Below are 17,148 nucleotides of genomic sequence, written 5' to 3' on the forward strand. Positions count from 1 at the left end.
TTGCTTTTTTTGCATTTCTTTTCCATGGGGATGGTCTTGATCCCTGTCTCCTGTACAATGTCACGAACCTCCATACATAGTTCATCAGGCATTCTAGCTATCAGATCTAGTCCCTTAAATCTATTTCTTACTTCCACTGTATAATCTTAAGGGATTTGATTTAGGTCATATCTGAAAGGTCTAGTGGTTTTCCCTACTTTCTTCACTTTAAGTCTGAATTTGCTAATAAGGAGTTCATGGTCTGAGCCACAGTCAGCTCCTGGTCATTGGTTCTTTAGTAGCATATTATTTAGTCTACCATGGTTTTGTTTTTGTTTTTTTGCAATTTTTTTTTTTTTTTTTAGTTGATTTCTAGTCTCATGGCACTGTGGTTAGAAAAGATGCCTAAACTGATTTTTAGTCTTCTTAAATTTACTGAGTCTTATTTTGTGGCTTAGTATGTAATCTTTCTTAGAGAATGTGTATTCTGCTTTTTTTGAATGAAATGCTCTACTTATATCTGTTAAGTCCATCTGACCTAATGTATCACTTAAGACCAGTGTTTCCTAATTTATTTCTGTCTAGATGATCTGTCCATTAAGTATGGAAAGACATCCCCTACTATTATTGTGTTACTGTCATTTTTTTCTATGTTTGTTATTTGATTTCTGTACTTAGGTCTTCCTAAGTTGGGTTCTTATGTATTTACAGATGTTGTATCTTCTTGGATTAATCCTTTGATGTAGTGTCCTTTGTCGCCTTTTGCAATCTTTGTTTTAAGGTCTCTTTGGTCTTATTTAAGTTTTACTACCGCAGCTTTAATTTCCATTTGTATGGAAATTGTCTATTTCCTCACTTTCCATCTTTAGATCTGAAATGAGACTCTTATGAGCAACATCTATATGGGTATTGTTTTTGTATCCATTTAGCCACCCTTTGTCATTAGATTGGAGCCTTTGTAGTCTATTTATATTTAAAGTAGTTATTGAGGGAATTCCCTGTTGGTCCAGTGGTTTTACTTTCACTGCCAGGAGCATGGGTTCAGTCCCTGGTCAGAGAACTAAGATCTGGCAAGCTGCATAACACAGCCACAAATAAATGAGTGATAGGTGTGTTCTCATTGCCATTTTGGTAATTGTTTTGGGATTTTTTTTTTTTTTTGGTTGTCATTCATTTCTTCTTTTGTTCTCTTTTCTTGTGATTTGATGACTATCTTTAGTGTTAATATTTGGATTTCTTTCTGTGTGTGTGTGTGTGTATTATAGGGTTTTGGTGTGTGATAACCATGAGATTTTTATATAGCAGGCTTTATATATTCCTGATTATTTTAAGTTGCTGATCACTGAAAGTTGGCACACATTTCACAACCCTGTGTTATCCCCCAACATTTAATGTTTTTGACATTTTAATATTTTATATATCTTTTTGTTTTGTGTATCCCTTAATTACTTATTGTGGATATGGATCATTTATCAGAGGAGCCTGAAGAGCTACATTCTACGGGATCACAAAGATTTGGAAACAACTAAACGACTAATACTAATTACTTATTGTAGATATAGACCATTTTATTATTTTTATCTTTTAACCTTCCTACTAGCTATATAAGTGGTTGATCTATTACCTTTAATGTATATTCATCTTTACCAGGGAGACTTTTCCTTTTGTAATTTTCTATCTCTGCTGCTAAGTCACTTCAGTCGTGTCCGACTCTGTGCGACCCCATAGACGGCAGCCCACCAGGCTCCCCCATCCCTGGGATTCTCCAGCCAAGAACACTGGAGTGGGTTGCCATTTCCTTCTCCAATGCATGAAAGTGAAAAGTAAAAGTGAAGTCGCTCAGTCATGTCCGACTCTTAGCAACCCCATGGACTGCAGCCTACCAGGCTCCTCCATCCATGGGTTTTTCCAGGCAAGAGCACTGGAGTGGGGTGCCATTGCCTTCTCTGTTTCTATCTCTAGTGGTGACCTTTTCCATTTAAAGAGGTCCCTTTAACAATTCTTGAAAAGCTGGTTTGGTGTTGCTGAACACTTTAAGCTTTTGCTTATTTGTAAAACTTTTGATCTCTCCTTTAAATCTGAATGTAGCCTTGCTGGGTAGAGTATTCTTAGTTGTAGATTTTTTTTTTTTTTATTCTGTCACTTTAAATGTATCATGCTACTCCATTCTGGGCTGGAAAGTTTCCACAGAAAAGCCAGTTGATAGCCTTAAGGGAATCTGTTCATAAGTAACATTGCTTTTCCTTTACTGACTTTAAGATTGTCTCTTTAGCTTTAATTTTTTGTATTTTAATTACAGTGTATCTTGGGGTGGATCTCTTTGGGTTGATCTTGTTTAGAACACTGTGTTTCTGAGCTCGATGTCTGTTTCCTTTCTCATGTTAAAGAATTTTTCAGCTATTATCCCTTCAAATAAGTTTTCTGCCCATTTCTCCTCCTTCTTCAGGGACCTCCCCCTATAATATGAATGTTAGTATTCTTGACATTGTCCCAGAACGCTCTTAAACTATCCTTGTTTTAATTTTTTGTTGTTGTTGTTCAGTTTACATGATTTCCAGTACTCCATCTTAAATTTCATTGATCCATTCATTCCTCTATATCATCTCATCTACTGTGAATTACTTCTAGTGTATTTTTAATTTCAATTATTGTATTCGTCACCTGTGTTTGGTTTTTCTTTGTGTTTTCTAACTTTGTCATGCTTCTCATTCTGTTCATTCTTTCTTCTCCCGAGTTTGGGAAACTCTACCAGGTAGATTGCTTATCTTTTTTGCTTCTTTTTTTTTTGGCATCTTATCTTGTTCCATCATTTGGAACATTTTTTCTGTCATCTCATTATTCCTAATCCTCTGTTTTTATTTCTGTTCCTTAGGTAGAATGCTCATGTTTCTCAGTCTTGGAGAAGTGGCCTTATGTAAGAGATGTCTCTGGGCCCCTGTCAGAGCACTGCCCTCTGGTCACCAGAGCTGTTTGCTCTATGAGTATCCCCTCTGTGAGCTACATGGACCCTTGTGTTGTGGGCTAACTGTTGTAGGCACAATAGTACATAGGGCTGATCCTCAGCATGGTTGGCTGCACGAGCTGGCCTCATCTAGGTCTGCCAGCTTCTGGTGGGCAGTGCTGGCGCCTGGCACAGCTGGCTTCAGGACCCAGGAAGTCCCTGTGCTGGTCCACTAGTGGGTGAGGCTGGGTCCTGAACACACTGGTAGTTGGGCCTTGGTCTCCGCATGGCTGGCAGCTTGCCTGGGGGTCCTAGGATTGTTGCTGATTGGCTGTTGGGCGGGTAAGCCCCCTGTGCTAATAGGCTAGAGAAATACTCCAAGATGGCTGCCACCAGCATCTGTGTCCTCAGGGTCCTCTCCAAGATCAGCAGGTGGGTTTGACCGAGGCTCCTTTCAAATTGCTGCTTATGCCCTGGGTCCTAGAACATGTGACATTTGTGTGTTCACCCTTTAAGAGTGAAGTCTATTTCCCATAGCCTTCTGAGTCACTTGAATATAAGCTGTACTGGCATTCAAAGCCAAAAGTTCTAGAGGCTCATCTTCCCAGTGCAGAGCTCCAAGGCTACAGAGCCAGATGTGTAGTTCAGACCCCTCCTTGGGGAGAACTCCCATTTGTGGGAGGATAATTTTTACTGGGTGCATGGATCTTGACTATGCCATGTCCCCACCTCTCTTACCCATCTCATTGTGATTCCTTCTTTGTTTCTTTAGTTGTAGAAGATCTTTTCTGCTACCCTGCTGGGGCATTCTCACCAGTTGTTGTTGTTTAGTTGCTAAGTCATGTCTGACTCTTCTGCAACCGCATGGACTGTAGCCCACCAGGCTCTTCTGTCCATGGAATCTCCCAGGCAAAAATACTGGAGTGGGTTGCCATTTTCTTCTCCAGGGGATCATCCTGACCCAGGGATTGAACCTGCATCTCTGGTGTTGGTAGACAGATTCTTTACCACTAAGCCTCATTCTCACTATTAGTTGCTCTGTAAATAGTTGCAATTTTGATATGCCTATAGGAGATGAGCTTCCCAATCCACCATCTTAGACAGTCTCCTATATCATCTAAACGTTAACTTCCAGAGTCCTAACTTCGCAGCAGTCTTTTTTCCTTAATACCATCAGTATGTTATTACTAATAACATGAAACTGTAGTTTCAGGTGTACAGAGTTCTTTCAGAATAAGCAATCTGACGTAAGTGATTACCACAAAATAATAGATTTATATATTGGGAGTTATTTTCTTCAAGTATTTACATTTTAGACCACTTTTCTCTATGGAATTAAAGTTTCTTTCTTTTTTTTTTTTCTTTTTTTGGTTAAAGGAAGTCAAGGTATTTCCAAGCAGAGGAATTATCTAAAAAGAGGCAGCTCTTGCAGTCTTACTAGCCATACATTGCCTTATACCTAGGGAAGTTTACCAAGTGTCTTCTGTGTCCCTGGCGTCACTGGGTTGTAGGAATACAGAATAAGCAATACATGATCATCACTACCCAAGTAGTTATTGAATAGCTATTTAGTTATAATTATGATAAACCCTATGAAGATGTACATGAAGTACCACACATTATATAGTAGGGAGAGGTCACCTGAAACTTCCCTTCCATTCCTTGAATTTAATTCTCTCCTCTCTCCTTTCCATGCATAGTTTATAGTGCATAGTTTCCATGCATAGTTTGCTTATTTGGAGTGTTTTTAACTTTGACACCTTTTTAAATGTGATTTTTATAAATACAATTTAAATTTTGAAAAAGTATAGAAGTTGAAGAATAGTAAAAGGGACATTGTGTACTTTTTTTGTTCAGGTTCACCAGTTGGTATCCTTTGATCCAGAACATTCCTCACCATTTTTTTTCTGACCTTGACATTATTGAAGAGAGCAGGCTGATTATTTGGTAGCTTGTCCTTCAGTTTACGTTTGTCTGACAGTTCCTCATTATTATTCAGGTAGTGCATTATTGCACAGGTTCCTCTATCTGTACATGTTTGAACTATAAAAGCAAGTTTAGAGATGTTAGGTATGATTGTTTTCTTGAAGCACAGAAAAACATTGAGGACGTAACTGTCATGAGGTAATCTGTTCTTTTTTTGAGGGAGGGGCCTGCACCAAATTGGTATACAGGATCTTAGTTCTTCACCCAGGGATCCAACCCGTTCCTCCAGCAGTGGAAGTTCCAAGTCTTAACTACTGGATGTCCAGGGAAGTCCCAGGGTGAAGTTTTATTTACTCAAACTGGTTTAGAAAGCTCTTACCAACCTCAATGATTCATATTTTTCATTTCTTGTTTTAAAGACAGATGTACATTATTCCATACTATCACTTCTTCTGTGTCTGTCTGATTCTCCTTTGAACAGCAATTATGTGGAAACACCAAGAGATAAAGAAATGGGTATGTTACCAAATAAGAGGGAAATTGTTTTATGATATAATTACTAGACATTGAGAGTTTATACAAAGCTGTAAATAAATGTATGAAATAAATATTTCTATTGTCTTGAAATGCAATTGTAATTGTAAATTTTCATATAAAATATAAATTATGACTGTAAGTTAAACTACTTTCAATTATGTAAAGAGAAAAATCAGAACTGAAGATAAAATATTAAAATTTTAAATATATTAGAATGTCAATTTATTGTTTCACTACTTTTGAACTTTAATTTCTCAAGTATGTTTTATTTTGAGTTTTGCTAAACTTTTTACTATAATTTTGGGTTTCTTTCCCATATATTTCTGATAAAACTGAAATTCTTTTGTTATATTTTAGAAAAGAAGGATGATTTTGACTGGGGAAAATACTTGATGGAAGGTGAAGAAATTGACCTTGGCCCAAATGTAAACACACCGGTGAGTGGCAGTACTTTTGCTATATAAATACATCTCAGGTTATTTAGATTATTTTTATGGGTCTTTTTATCCTATCGGTGAGTGGCAGTACTTTTGCTATATAAATACATCTCAGGTTATTTAGATTATTTTTATGGGTCTTTTTATCCTATTGTAACTTATCTAAAATAGGAATACTCTTCATTAAATTAGAGTAGTTTATTATGGAATTTTTATTAAGATTTTGCTCCAAAATACTGGTACTAGAAAGTTGATCAGAATGAATATATGTATTCCTTAAGGAGCTATAAATCTAGGGATTTTTGCCACCAGAAATAATTCCATCCTGTAATAGTAACTTTGAACATGTATAAAAAGTTTCATTTGATATAGTTTTTGCTTCTGAAATTTTCATAATCTTTTCATCTAAATAGGTCCATTTGTTAGGTGCTCTAAGGTTAAGGTGTATTTCCTTCTTTTAATCAGAATTGGTCTGAAGAAAGTGAAGATGAAAATGATCAACAGTCCTTAAGCAGAGAGGACTCTGGGATTCAGGTGGACAGGACACCGTTAGAAGAACAAGATCAAAACAGAAAACTGGGGCCTCGAGTCATCTGGAAAGGTACTGTGTGTTCAGAATGCTGGCATCTCTAATAAAATTCTCTAAAAGGAAAGGCAAGCTTTGAGAATCAGTTCCAAGTGATTTATAACATTGGTAAGCTCTGCCTTCCTAATAAACAAACCTTTTTAAACCATTGGCACATCTTCTGTAACGCGTTTTAAGTATTATAGCTCTATAGAATTAATGTTGAAAAGGCATTTACAGTGCAATTTTGGTCTTTTTTTTAAATAGGTTTGAGAACTTTGTTAGTCTTAAATGGTTTGTTTATATTTATACTGAAGAAAGATTGGCTTTGATAAAGTTGTTATTCAGTTGCTCAGTCATGTCCAACTCTTGCAACTCCATGGACTGCAGCACGCCAGGCTTCCCTGTCCTTCACTGTCTCCCAGAGTTTGCTCAAACTCATGTCCGTTGAGTTAGTGATGCCATCCAACCATCTCATCCTCTATCATCCCCTTCTCCTCCTGCCTACACTCTTTCCCAACATCAGGGTCTTTTCCAATGAGTTTGCTCTTCAGATGGCCAGAGTATTGGAGCTTCAGCTTCAGTCCTCCCAGTGAATTTTCAGGATTGATTTCCTTTATGATTGACTGGTCTGATCACCTTGCAGTCCAAGGAGCTCTCAAGAGTCTTCTCCAGGACTACAGTTTGAAAGCATCAATTCTTCAGCTCTCAGCCTTCCTTATGATCCAACTCTCACATCCATACTTGACCATTGGAAAAACCATAGCTTTAACTAGACAGATGATGTCTCTGCTTTTTAATACACTGTCTAGGTTGGTCACGGAGAAAGCAGTGGCAAGCCACTCCAGTACTCTTGCCTGGAAAATCCCACGGACGGAGGAGCCTGGTAGGCTTCAGTCCATGGGGTCGCAAAGAGTTGGACACGACTGAGCGACTTCACTTTCACTTTTCACTTTCACACATTGGAGAAGGAAATGGCAACCCACTCCAGTGTTCTTGCCTGGAGAATCCCAGGGATGGGGAAGCCTGGTGGGCTGCTGTCTATGGGGCCGCACAGAGTCGGACGCGACTGAAGCGACTTAGCAGCAGCAGCAGCAGCAGCAGCAGGTTGGTCACAGCTTTTCTTCCAAGGAGCAAGCATCTTTTAATTTCATGGCTGCAGTCACCCTCCAGCAGTGATTTTGGAGCCCAAGAAAATAAAGTCTGTCACTGTTTCCATTGTTTTTCCACCTATTTGCCATGAAGTGATGGGGCCAGATGCCATGATCCTAGTTTTTTGAACGTTGAGTTTTAAGCCAGCTTTTTCACTGTCTTTCACCTTCATCAAAAAGTTCTAAAGTTAGTGACTAAATAAAAGAAAAATATCTTACACAATTTAAATTTTAATGCTTTTTCAGTTTTTAGTGAAAAAGTATGATTTGGTAGAATCTAGAAAGAGCTAGAAACAACCTTAGAGATTAGAACATCTACTTCTCATTTTATAGATAAAAAACAAAGATGTGGTTATAATGGTTTTCTCATGCACACAGCTGTGAAGCTAACTCCAGAAGCTAGGATCTCTGGCCTGGTCCTGTTCATTGTACCTGAATCTTGCCAAATGCACATAAAGTAGTTAAAATTGATTTAGCATGCTAACAATTTTCTGGTTTCTTTTCTCTTTTCATTATTGAATTGGACCTTTAGGGCAGAATGTGGATTAATCAGTTCAATGTCATGAACAGCAGTCTGTGCAGGGCCTTTTGGTTTAGCTTATTTCTGCTCATCTGCTCTTTCTGATTCTCACTCTGCTTTCTCTGCCAGCCCAGTGACAAGCTCTTCTAATGTATTTGATATCTGTTCTCAAACACATTGAGGTCTTGTAAAGTACATTGTGTCGATTGGTTGTATTTTATTTTTAAATTACATGCTGATAATATGCTGTGTGTAACCTCTGTTGTTTCGCTCTTTCCATTTAACTGTTTTAATCTGTCTGTGTTGCTCTATGAACATTTTTTTTGTTGCTCTAGTGGCTACATAGGATACTGCAGTTTGCAACACCACACTTGTGTTATTGCTTCTTTTGTTGATAGGCCTGAGCTACCTTCTCCCCTTCTGCCTGGTGCCATGCCTATTTTATGGACATGGCCCACAGTTTCATCCCTACTTGATTAAATCACCCACTTTGATTTGGTTTGCTGTTTTCATTTGTGTTTGTCTAACTACTCAGGATAAGTACTTCGGATCCCTTGGTTTCCTCAGGTTTGCCCCTTATATGATGTGTCCACTGATGTCCTTTCCTTGCTTTTCTTTGGAGTTTCATGTCCTTCCTGCCCATCCCCACCAATCAGAGTTCTTTGTATATGCAGATAGTAATTCCAAGGCTTTATACATTGCTATTTTCTTCCTTTAGTCACCTGTTAACATTTTCATGGTATCCTTCAAACAGAATTTGATTTTTTAAAATATTTTATTGTACTTAAATCTGTGAATTTTTCATGATATGGTTAGAATTTGGACCTTGATATTTTTCTTTATGAAAACATTCCCCTGTATTTTCCTTCTCTTTGCTTTTTTATAGCTTTTGTGTAGCTCTTCAGTGACCACCAGATCTTCTCTTATATATGAAATGAAGAACAGCTTATTTTTCTCCAATGTCAGGAGCACATTTCCCAGCAGTGTCTAGTTAACAGTCCATTCTTTACACATTGCTTTGTGGTTCTAAAATTATTGTATATTGATACACTTATTTCTGAACATTCAGTTCTCTGTCCTGAGTGTGAGTTGTGGAAGCACAGACTGTTTATATGTCTTTGTAATATGTTTCAACACACAGAAGTCAAGTTTTCCCTTCACCTCCTTTGCTCTTTTTCAAAATTGGCTTAGTTATTTGTAGACTTTTATTCTTCTGTAGACATTTTGGGAGCAGTTTGGTAAGTTCCTTTTTAAAAATCCAGCTGGAAAAAAAATCCACCTGGAATTTTTATTGGGATTGAATTGAGTTTATAGATTTAGCTTGAGGAGATTTGACATCTTTTCTGTGGAAATATCTATATTTATTCTAATTCTTTTATGTCTTACTAGATTTTAGAAATTTCCTTTGTCAAGATCTTAAGTATTTGTTGATTTCTATGTGTGTTACTAGTTGTTATGGTTAATAGTGTCTTTTTTTCTTTTATTTATTGCTGATGTAGGGGGACACTTGGTTTTTGTAAATTGTTTTTTTCCCAGCATTCTTGCTGAACTCTTGTATTAATTATATATTGTTAATTCCCAAAATATTGGGGTTTTTTAATAGATGATCAGTATTCTTTGCAAATATTGACAGTTTTATCCACTTCCAGTTCTTAATATCTTATTAATGAAATGTTAACCATGTCTCTTTTCTGGCCAGCCCTCTAGTCTACAGAGGAAGCAGTAGCAATCGGCATGTATTTCCTGGAGTGGTTATCCCAAGAAGGTTGCCCATGAAATTCTGTAGTTAAGTGTGATGGTTTTGGCATAGGTTCTGGATATGTGGCCTTTGCAAAATTAAGACTATTATTCCTGTTTTTCTGGGAGTCTTTAAATCATAAATAAATATTAAACTTTAGCAAATGCTGTTCTTTATCTGTGAGGTAATTCTATAATTCATCTATTTTGCTCTACTACTTCACTGATAGATTTTTTTGATTGTGAATCATTATTATATTCCTAAGCTAAACTTCTTTTGACTACATCGTGGGATTGGGTTATTAGCTTTTTTTAAATGGAAATTTTTAATCTTTATTCTTTGATGAATTACTTTCTCATATTATGTCTTCATTTGGTTTTAGAAGCAAGGTTATATTAGCCTCATAATGTTAGATAGCTTTCTCTTTTTCTGTTTTTTGCACCAATCTGTGTAAGATGGCTAATCCTTCAAAGCTTAGTACTAGTCCTGAGGCTTTGGGGGTGCTTGGAAACATCTTTAGTTACCATTTCAATGTCTTTCATGATTATTAAACTATTCAAATATACTGTTTGTGTTTTTTTTATTCATGGGGTCATTTTAAGATTGAGTAACTTTTTTAATTTGTAGCAATGACATTAATTAAATTTTGTATATATATCTCTTTATAGTTTTAACTGATTTTATATAAATGTATATAAATGTTGTCAGATACCTGTTATTTTAAAGAGCTTTTTTTCAGTTGAATATTCAAATGGAATCCTAAGTCTAGCTATCATAGCAAAGTTGATCAGGTATTCTTTTCTTAACTCTTATAACTTAAATGTAACTAAATTTCTTTCCACTAGATGAGCCAGATGCCCGAAGCTGGTTGGAACAGCATGTAGTGCATCAGTACTGGACAGTCAGGTCCTCAAGATTTCCTCATAGTTTACATTTGCATTCTAATCTAGCTACTGTCTGGTAAGCAGCTAGTTTTCATTTCATGTGTTGACAGAAGAAACTTTATGTTTTATATTTGGTTTTGAGTTGTGATTTAAATCAAGTAGTTCCTTAAACTTTTTAAAAATTGAAGTATACTTAATTTACAGTGTTGTATTAGTTTCAGGTATACAGTTATGCATACATACATTACATGTGTGTATGTATATATATTTTTCAGAGTCTTTCCCACTGAGTTATTACAAGATGTTGAATATAGTTCCCTGTCCTATATAATAGGTCCTTGTTTACCTATTTTAGATATAGTAGTATATATGTTAATCCTAAATTCCTGGTGTATCTTCCCCCTTACCCCTGCTATCCCCTTTGGTTACTGTAAGTTTGTTTTCTATGCTTATAAGTACATTTCTGTTTTGTAAATAAGTTCATTTGCTTTTTTTTTTTTTTAGATTCCACATATAAATGATATCGTATGATATTTGCATTTGGCTTTCTTACTTACTTCGCTTAGTAAGTTAATCTCTAGGTCTATCCATGCTGCTGCAGATGATTTTTTTTTTTTATGGTTGAATAATATTCCAATTAGTGTGTATGTGTGTACCACATCTTTATCCATTCATTTGTCAGTGGACATGTAGGTTGATTCCATGTCTTGTACTATTGTAAATAGTACTGCTATGCACATTGGAGTACATGTATCTTTTCAAATTAGAGTTTTCTGTGGATATATGCCCAGGAGTGGAATACAGGATCATATGGTAACTCTGTTGTTAATTTATAAGGAACCTCTATACAGCTCTCTTTAGTGGCTGCAGCAGTTTGCATTCCCACCACCAGTAGAAGAGGGTTCCTTTTCTCTGCACCCTCTCCAACATTTATTATTTGTAGACTTTTTAATGATGCTCATTCTGAGTGGTATGATCTGATGCCTCATTGTAGTTTTGTTTTGCATTTCTCTAATAATTAGTAGTATTGGGCATCTTTTGAAATGTCTGTTGCCCAACCGTGTATCTTCTTTGGAGAAATATCTGTTTAGGTTGTCTGCCCATTTTTTGATGTTTTGTTTGTTTTTTAATACTGAGCTATAGGAGCTGATTATAGATTTTGGAAATCAATCCCTAATCCATTACTTTATTTGCAAATGTTTCCTCCCATTTGCTCAGTTGTCTTTTTGTTTTGTTTATGGGTTCCTTTGCTATGCAAAAGATTTTAAATTTAATTGTGTATGATTTGTTGGTTTCTGTTTTTATTTTCATTACTCTAGGAGAGAGATACAACAAAATATTGCTGGGATTTATGTCTGAGAATATTTCAATATGTTGTCTTCTATGAGTTTATGATGTAATATCTTATACTCAGGTCTTTAATCCATTTTATTTGTGTATATGGTGTTACAGAATGTTCTAATTTCAATTTTTTACATCAGCTATCCAGTTTCCCAAGCACCACTTATTGAAGAGACTGGTTTTCTGCATTGTTTATTCTTACCTCCTTTGTTGTAGATTAATTGACCATGAATGTGTGGTTATATTTCTTGGCTTTCTATCCTGATCTGTATGTACGTTTTTATGTCAGTACCTTACTGTAGCTTTGTAGTATAGTCTGAAGTCCTCCAGCTCCATTTTTCTTTCTCAAGATTGTTTTGGCTATTTTGGGTCTTTTGTATTTCCATACAAATTTTAAGACTTTTGTTCTGTGAAAAATGCCGTGGGTGATTTGATAGGGATTGTATAGAACCTGTAGATTGCCTTGGGTAGTATGGTCATTTTAACAATATTGATTCTTCCAATCCAAGAACACTGTATATCTTTTCAGCTGTTTGAGTTGTTTTAAATTTCTTTCATCAACATCTTTATAGTTTTCAGAGTACAGATCTTTTGTCTCCTCAACTGGGTTTATTCCTAAATATTTTAGTCTTTTTGATGCAATGGTAAATGGGATTGTTGCCTGCCTTTCTCTTTCTGACATTTTGTTGCTAGTGTATGGAAATGCAACATATTTCTGTATATTAATTTTGTATCCAGCAACTTTACTGAATTTATTGATAAGCTCTAGTAGTTTTCTGGGGGCATCTTTTGGAGTTTCTATGTATAGCATCATGTCATCTGCAAACAGTGCCAGTTTTACTTCTTCTCTGATTTTGATTCCTTTTATTTTTTTCTTTTCTGAATGCCGTAGCTAGGACTTCCAAAACTGTGTTGAATAAAAGTGTCAAGAGTGAACATCCTTGTCTTTTTCCTGATCCTAGAGGAATGCTTTCAATTTTTCGTCTTTTAAGTATGATGTTATAATATGACTTTTATTATGTTAAGGTGTGTTCCTTTTATGCCCACTTTCTGAAGAGTTTTTATCATATTTTGGTGTTGAATTTTATCAAAGATTTTTTTCTTCATCTATCGAGATGATCATATGGTTTTTATTTTTCAGTTTGTTAATGTGGTGTATCACATTGACTGATCTGCAGATACTGAGAAATCTCTTGTATCCTTAGAATAAATACTACTTAATCATGATATGATCCTTTAAATGCATTGTTCAAGTCAATTTGCTAGTATTTTGTTGAGGACTTTTGTATTAATAATCTGTGTTCATCAGGTGATGGCCTGTAATTTTCTTTTTTTGTGTGATATCTTTGTCATATCAGGGTGATGGTAGCTTCATAGAGTGAGGTCAAAAGTGTTGCTTCCTCTGCAATTTTGTTGGCATAGTTTCAGAAGGATGGATGTTAACTCTTCTCTAAATGTTTGGTAGAATGCACCTGTGAAGCCATCTGGTCCTGGTCTTTTGTTTGTTGAGACTTTTTCTGAGTACTGATTCAACTTAATTACTGGATGTTTGTTCGTTCATGCTTTCTATTTCTTTGTGATTCAGTCTTGGGAGATTGTCCATTCCCAGGAACTTGTCCATTCCTGCTAGGTTGTTTGTTTTATTGGCATATAGTTGCTCGTAGTATTTTCTCAATAGCCTTCATATTTCTGTGGTGTCAGTTTTAACTTCTCCTTTTTCATTTCTGACTTTATTGATTTGGGCCTTCTCTCTGTTTTGTGTGTGTGTGTGTGTGTGTTTTCCCCACTGAGTCTGATTAAATAGAGGTTTGTCAAATTTGTTTATCTTTTCAAGGAACCAGCTCTTAGTTTCATTGGTCTTCTTTATCTCTTTGTCTCTATTTCATTTAAAGTCTCCCATCATTATTGTGTTACTGTCAATATCTTTTTTTAGATCTGTTAACATTTATTTTATGGTTTCTTTCCTTCTACTAACTTTGTGTTTTATTTGCTCATCTTTTTAATCTAGTTCCTTTAGGTACAAGGTTCAAGATTTTTCTTTCTTCCTGAGTTAGGTTTGTATCACTGTAAGCATTTGTCTTACAACTGCTGTGTCCAGTAAATAGACTTTGGATTAAAGTGTTTGTGTTTTCATTTGTCTCCAGGTATTTTTTTATTTCTTCATTGATTTCATCGGTGACCCATGACCCACTTTTTCTTTTCTTTTGCAGCTTTTTTTCCCTCATAGTTGATCACTAGTCTCATAGCATTGTAGTTGAAAAAGATGCTTGGTATGATTTCCATTTAATTTATCGAGTCTTCCTTTGTGGCCCAGCATGTGATCTGTCCTGGAGAATGTTCCATTTGAAGTTGAAAAGAATGTGTGTTCTACTGCTCTCAAATGGACTGTTCTATAAGTTATCAGTAAGGTGATCTACTGTAATGTGTAACTTAAGGCCTATGTTTCCCTATTTATTTTCTGTCAGGATGCTCTGTCCATTTATGTAAGTGGGTATTAATATCTCCCGTTATTTTTCGGTTACTATCAGTTCTCCTTTTAGATTTGTTAACATTTTAGTTGTACATTCAGGTACTTTTATGTTGGCTGCGTATATGTTTACGTAGCCATTATATCTTATTGGCTAGATCTTTTTTTCGTTGTGTAATGTCCTTTTTTGTCTCTTGTAACTCTTTATTTTAAAGTCTGTTTTGTTTCATATAATTATTTCTACATCAACTTTGTGTTGATTTCCATTTTCGTGGAATACCTGTTTGCATCCCATCACTTTTAGTATGTGTCTGTAGATCTGAAGTGAGTCTCTTGTAGGCAGAATGTATACAGGTCCTGTTTTTGTACCTGTACATCCAGACTGTGTTTTTTGGTTGGAGCATTTAGTCTGCTTACGTTTAAGGTAATTATCAATATGTATGTTTCTATTGCCAGTTTGGAGAAGGAAATGGCAACCCACTCCAGTGCTCTTGCCTGGAAAATCCCATGGATGGAGGAGCGTTGTTAGGCTGCAGTCCATGGGGTCGCTAAAAGTCAGACACGACTGAGTGACTTCACTCTCACTTTTCACTTTCCTGCATTGGAGAAGGAAATGGCAACCCACTCCAGTGTTCTTGCCTGGAGAATCCCAGGGACGGGGGAGCCTGTTAGGAGGCTGTCTATGGGGTCGCACAGAGTCGGACACGACTGAAGCGACTTAGCAGCAGCAGCAGCAGCAGCAGCACTGCCAGTTTATTAACTGTTTTGGATTTGTTTCTGTAGGTCTTTTTTTTCCCTCTTTCTTTTATTCTCTTATGATTTGATGACTATCTTTAATGTTATGTGTGGATATCTTTTTCCTTTTTTTGTGTATGCCTATTATAGATTTTTGTTTTGCAGTGACCATGAGGTTTTTGTATAGCAGTCTGTATACATTCATGCTTGTTTTAAATTGCTGATCTGTTAATTTAAAATGCATTTTAGATACCCTGCCTTTGTATTCTCTTCCCTTCTGCCTTGCAGATTTTCTGCTGAAAAATCAGCTGATAGCATTATAGGAGTTCCCTGTATTGTTGTTTTTCCGTTGTTCCTTTTCATACTCTATCTTTAAGTTTTTGTCATTTTGATTGTAGTATATCTTGGTGTGTTCCTCTGTGAGTTAATCCCGTAGGAAACTGTGCTTCTTGGACTTGGGTGACTGTTTCCTTTCCCAAGTAGGAAAGTTTTCAGCTATTACCTCTTCAGATATTTTTTTTCAAGCCCTTTACTCTCATTTCTTTTTGGGGGCTCTATCCTATAAATATTAGCACACTTGATGTTGTCCCAAAGGTCTCTTAAAAATGGATCTCCTTTCATTTTATTCTTTTTTCTGTTCAACAGCAGTGATTTCCACTACTCTGTCTTCCAGCTCACTGATCTGTTTTTCTGCCTCATTTAGTCTACTGTTGATTCCTTCTAGTGTAGTTTTCAGTTACTGTATTTCTCAATTCTTTTTGGTTGTTCCTTCTATTTTCTCACTTTTTTCCTAAAAACTTCTAATTTCTTTCTCTGTACATCCATTCTCCTTTCACATCCTTTGATCATGTTTACAATCATTACTTTTAACTCTTTTTTGGATGCATTTTCTATCTCTATGTCACTTACTTTTATGGGATTTTATCTTATTCCTTCATCTGAAACATATGCCCTCTGTCACCTCATTTTGTTAAATTGCTATGTATATTTTTATGAATGTGGAAGGTTAGTTACATTTCTCAACCTTGTAGAAGTGGCCCTCTGTAGGAAATGTCCTTTGTGCCCCAATAGTGCACTCCCCTCTTAGCATAAAGGGGCAGGGGCCAGCTGGTCCCAGGGTGTTGTCTGGCTTGCATTTGTGGACTCGGTATACAGGCTGCAGGACTGTGGTTTTCTTGCTTGTGATGTCTGTCCCGTGATGGGATTTGTGCAAGCTTCCTGCAGGAGGGCCTGGTGCCTGCCCCCTGGTGGGTAGATCTGGGTCTTGTCCCTCTTGTTGGCAGGGTCATATCTTAGAGCATGTATAGAAGTGGCTATGGGCTCAGGAAGTGAAAGTCTTTGGGTAGTCTGTCTCCTGGTGGGTGAGACTGTATCCCTGCCCAGTTTATTATTTTGCTTGAGGTGTCCCTGCACTTCTTGGAGTCTATAGGCTGTTGGCTAGGGCCAGGTCCTGGTGCCCAAGTGTCAGCCTGCACGAGAGCTTATGTAGGTCAATGCTCCCTGATATATCCACCACCAGGGTCTGTCCCCAATGTGAGCCACCAAACATCTTCCGCCTCCAAGACCAGCAAGTAGGTCTGGCCCAGGTTCCTATCATATTGCTACTTTTGTCCCCGATCGTGGTCTGCTTGAGATTTTGTGTGTGTCTTTAAGAGTGAAGTCTGTTTCCCTCAAGGCTACAGAGATCGTGCAATCATGCCCCACTAGCCTTTGAAGCTAAATGTTCTCCTCTTTCTGGTGCCAGGCATCCAGCAAAGGCTCATGTGTGGGAGAACCTCTGTAATAATTCTCCAGTTTGTGGGTCACCTACCTAGGGGTTAAATGGATTTGATCATACTGCAAATCTACCTTTCCTACCTGTCTTGTGGTTCCTTCTTTAATATTTACTTAATATTAAGTAATATTTACTTAATATTTATTTTATACT

The 17,148-nt window shown here is 36.7% G+C and overlaps 1 protein-coding gene across 1 annotated transcript in view; it reads left to right on the top strand.

Moving 5' to 3' along the window:
- The window catches only part of TUBGCP5 (tubulin, gamma complex associated protein 5), a 50,967-nt gene that overhangs the window by 10,260 nt on the left and 23,559 nt on the right, over nucleotides 1-17,148 (top strand). The window contains exons 4-7 of the mRNA XM_010852968.1: nucleotides 5,266-5,362; nucleotides 5,741-5,820; nucleotides 6,286-6,421; nucleotides 10,640-10,754. Of these exons, the coding sequence (XP_010851270.1) occupies nucleotides 5,266-5,362; nucleotides 5,741-5,820; nucleotides 6,286-6,421; nucleotides 10,640-10,754 (428 nt within the window). The remainder of the gene's footprint in view (nucleotides 1-5,265; nucleotides 5,363-5,740; nucleotides 5,821-6,285; nucleotides 6,422-10,639; nucleotides 10,755-17,148) is intronic.

This window comes from Bison bison, unplaced genomic scaffold (assembly GCF_000754665.1).
Source record: "Bison bison bison isolate TAMUID 2011002044 unplaced genomic scaffold, Bison_UMD1.0 scf7180017864320, whole genome shotgun sequence".
Classification (NCBI taxonomy): domain Eukaryota; kingdom Metazoa; phylum Chordata; class Mammalia; order Artiodactyla; family Bovidae; genus Bison; species Bison bison.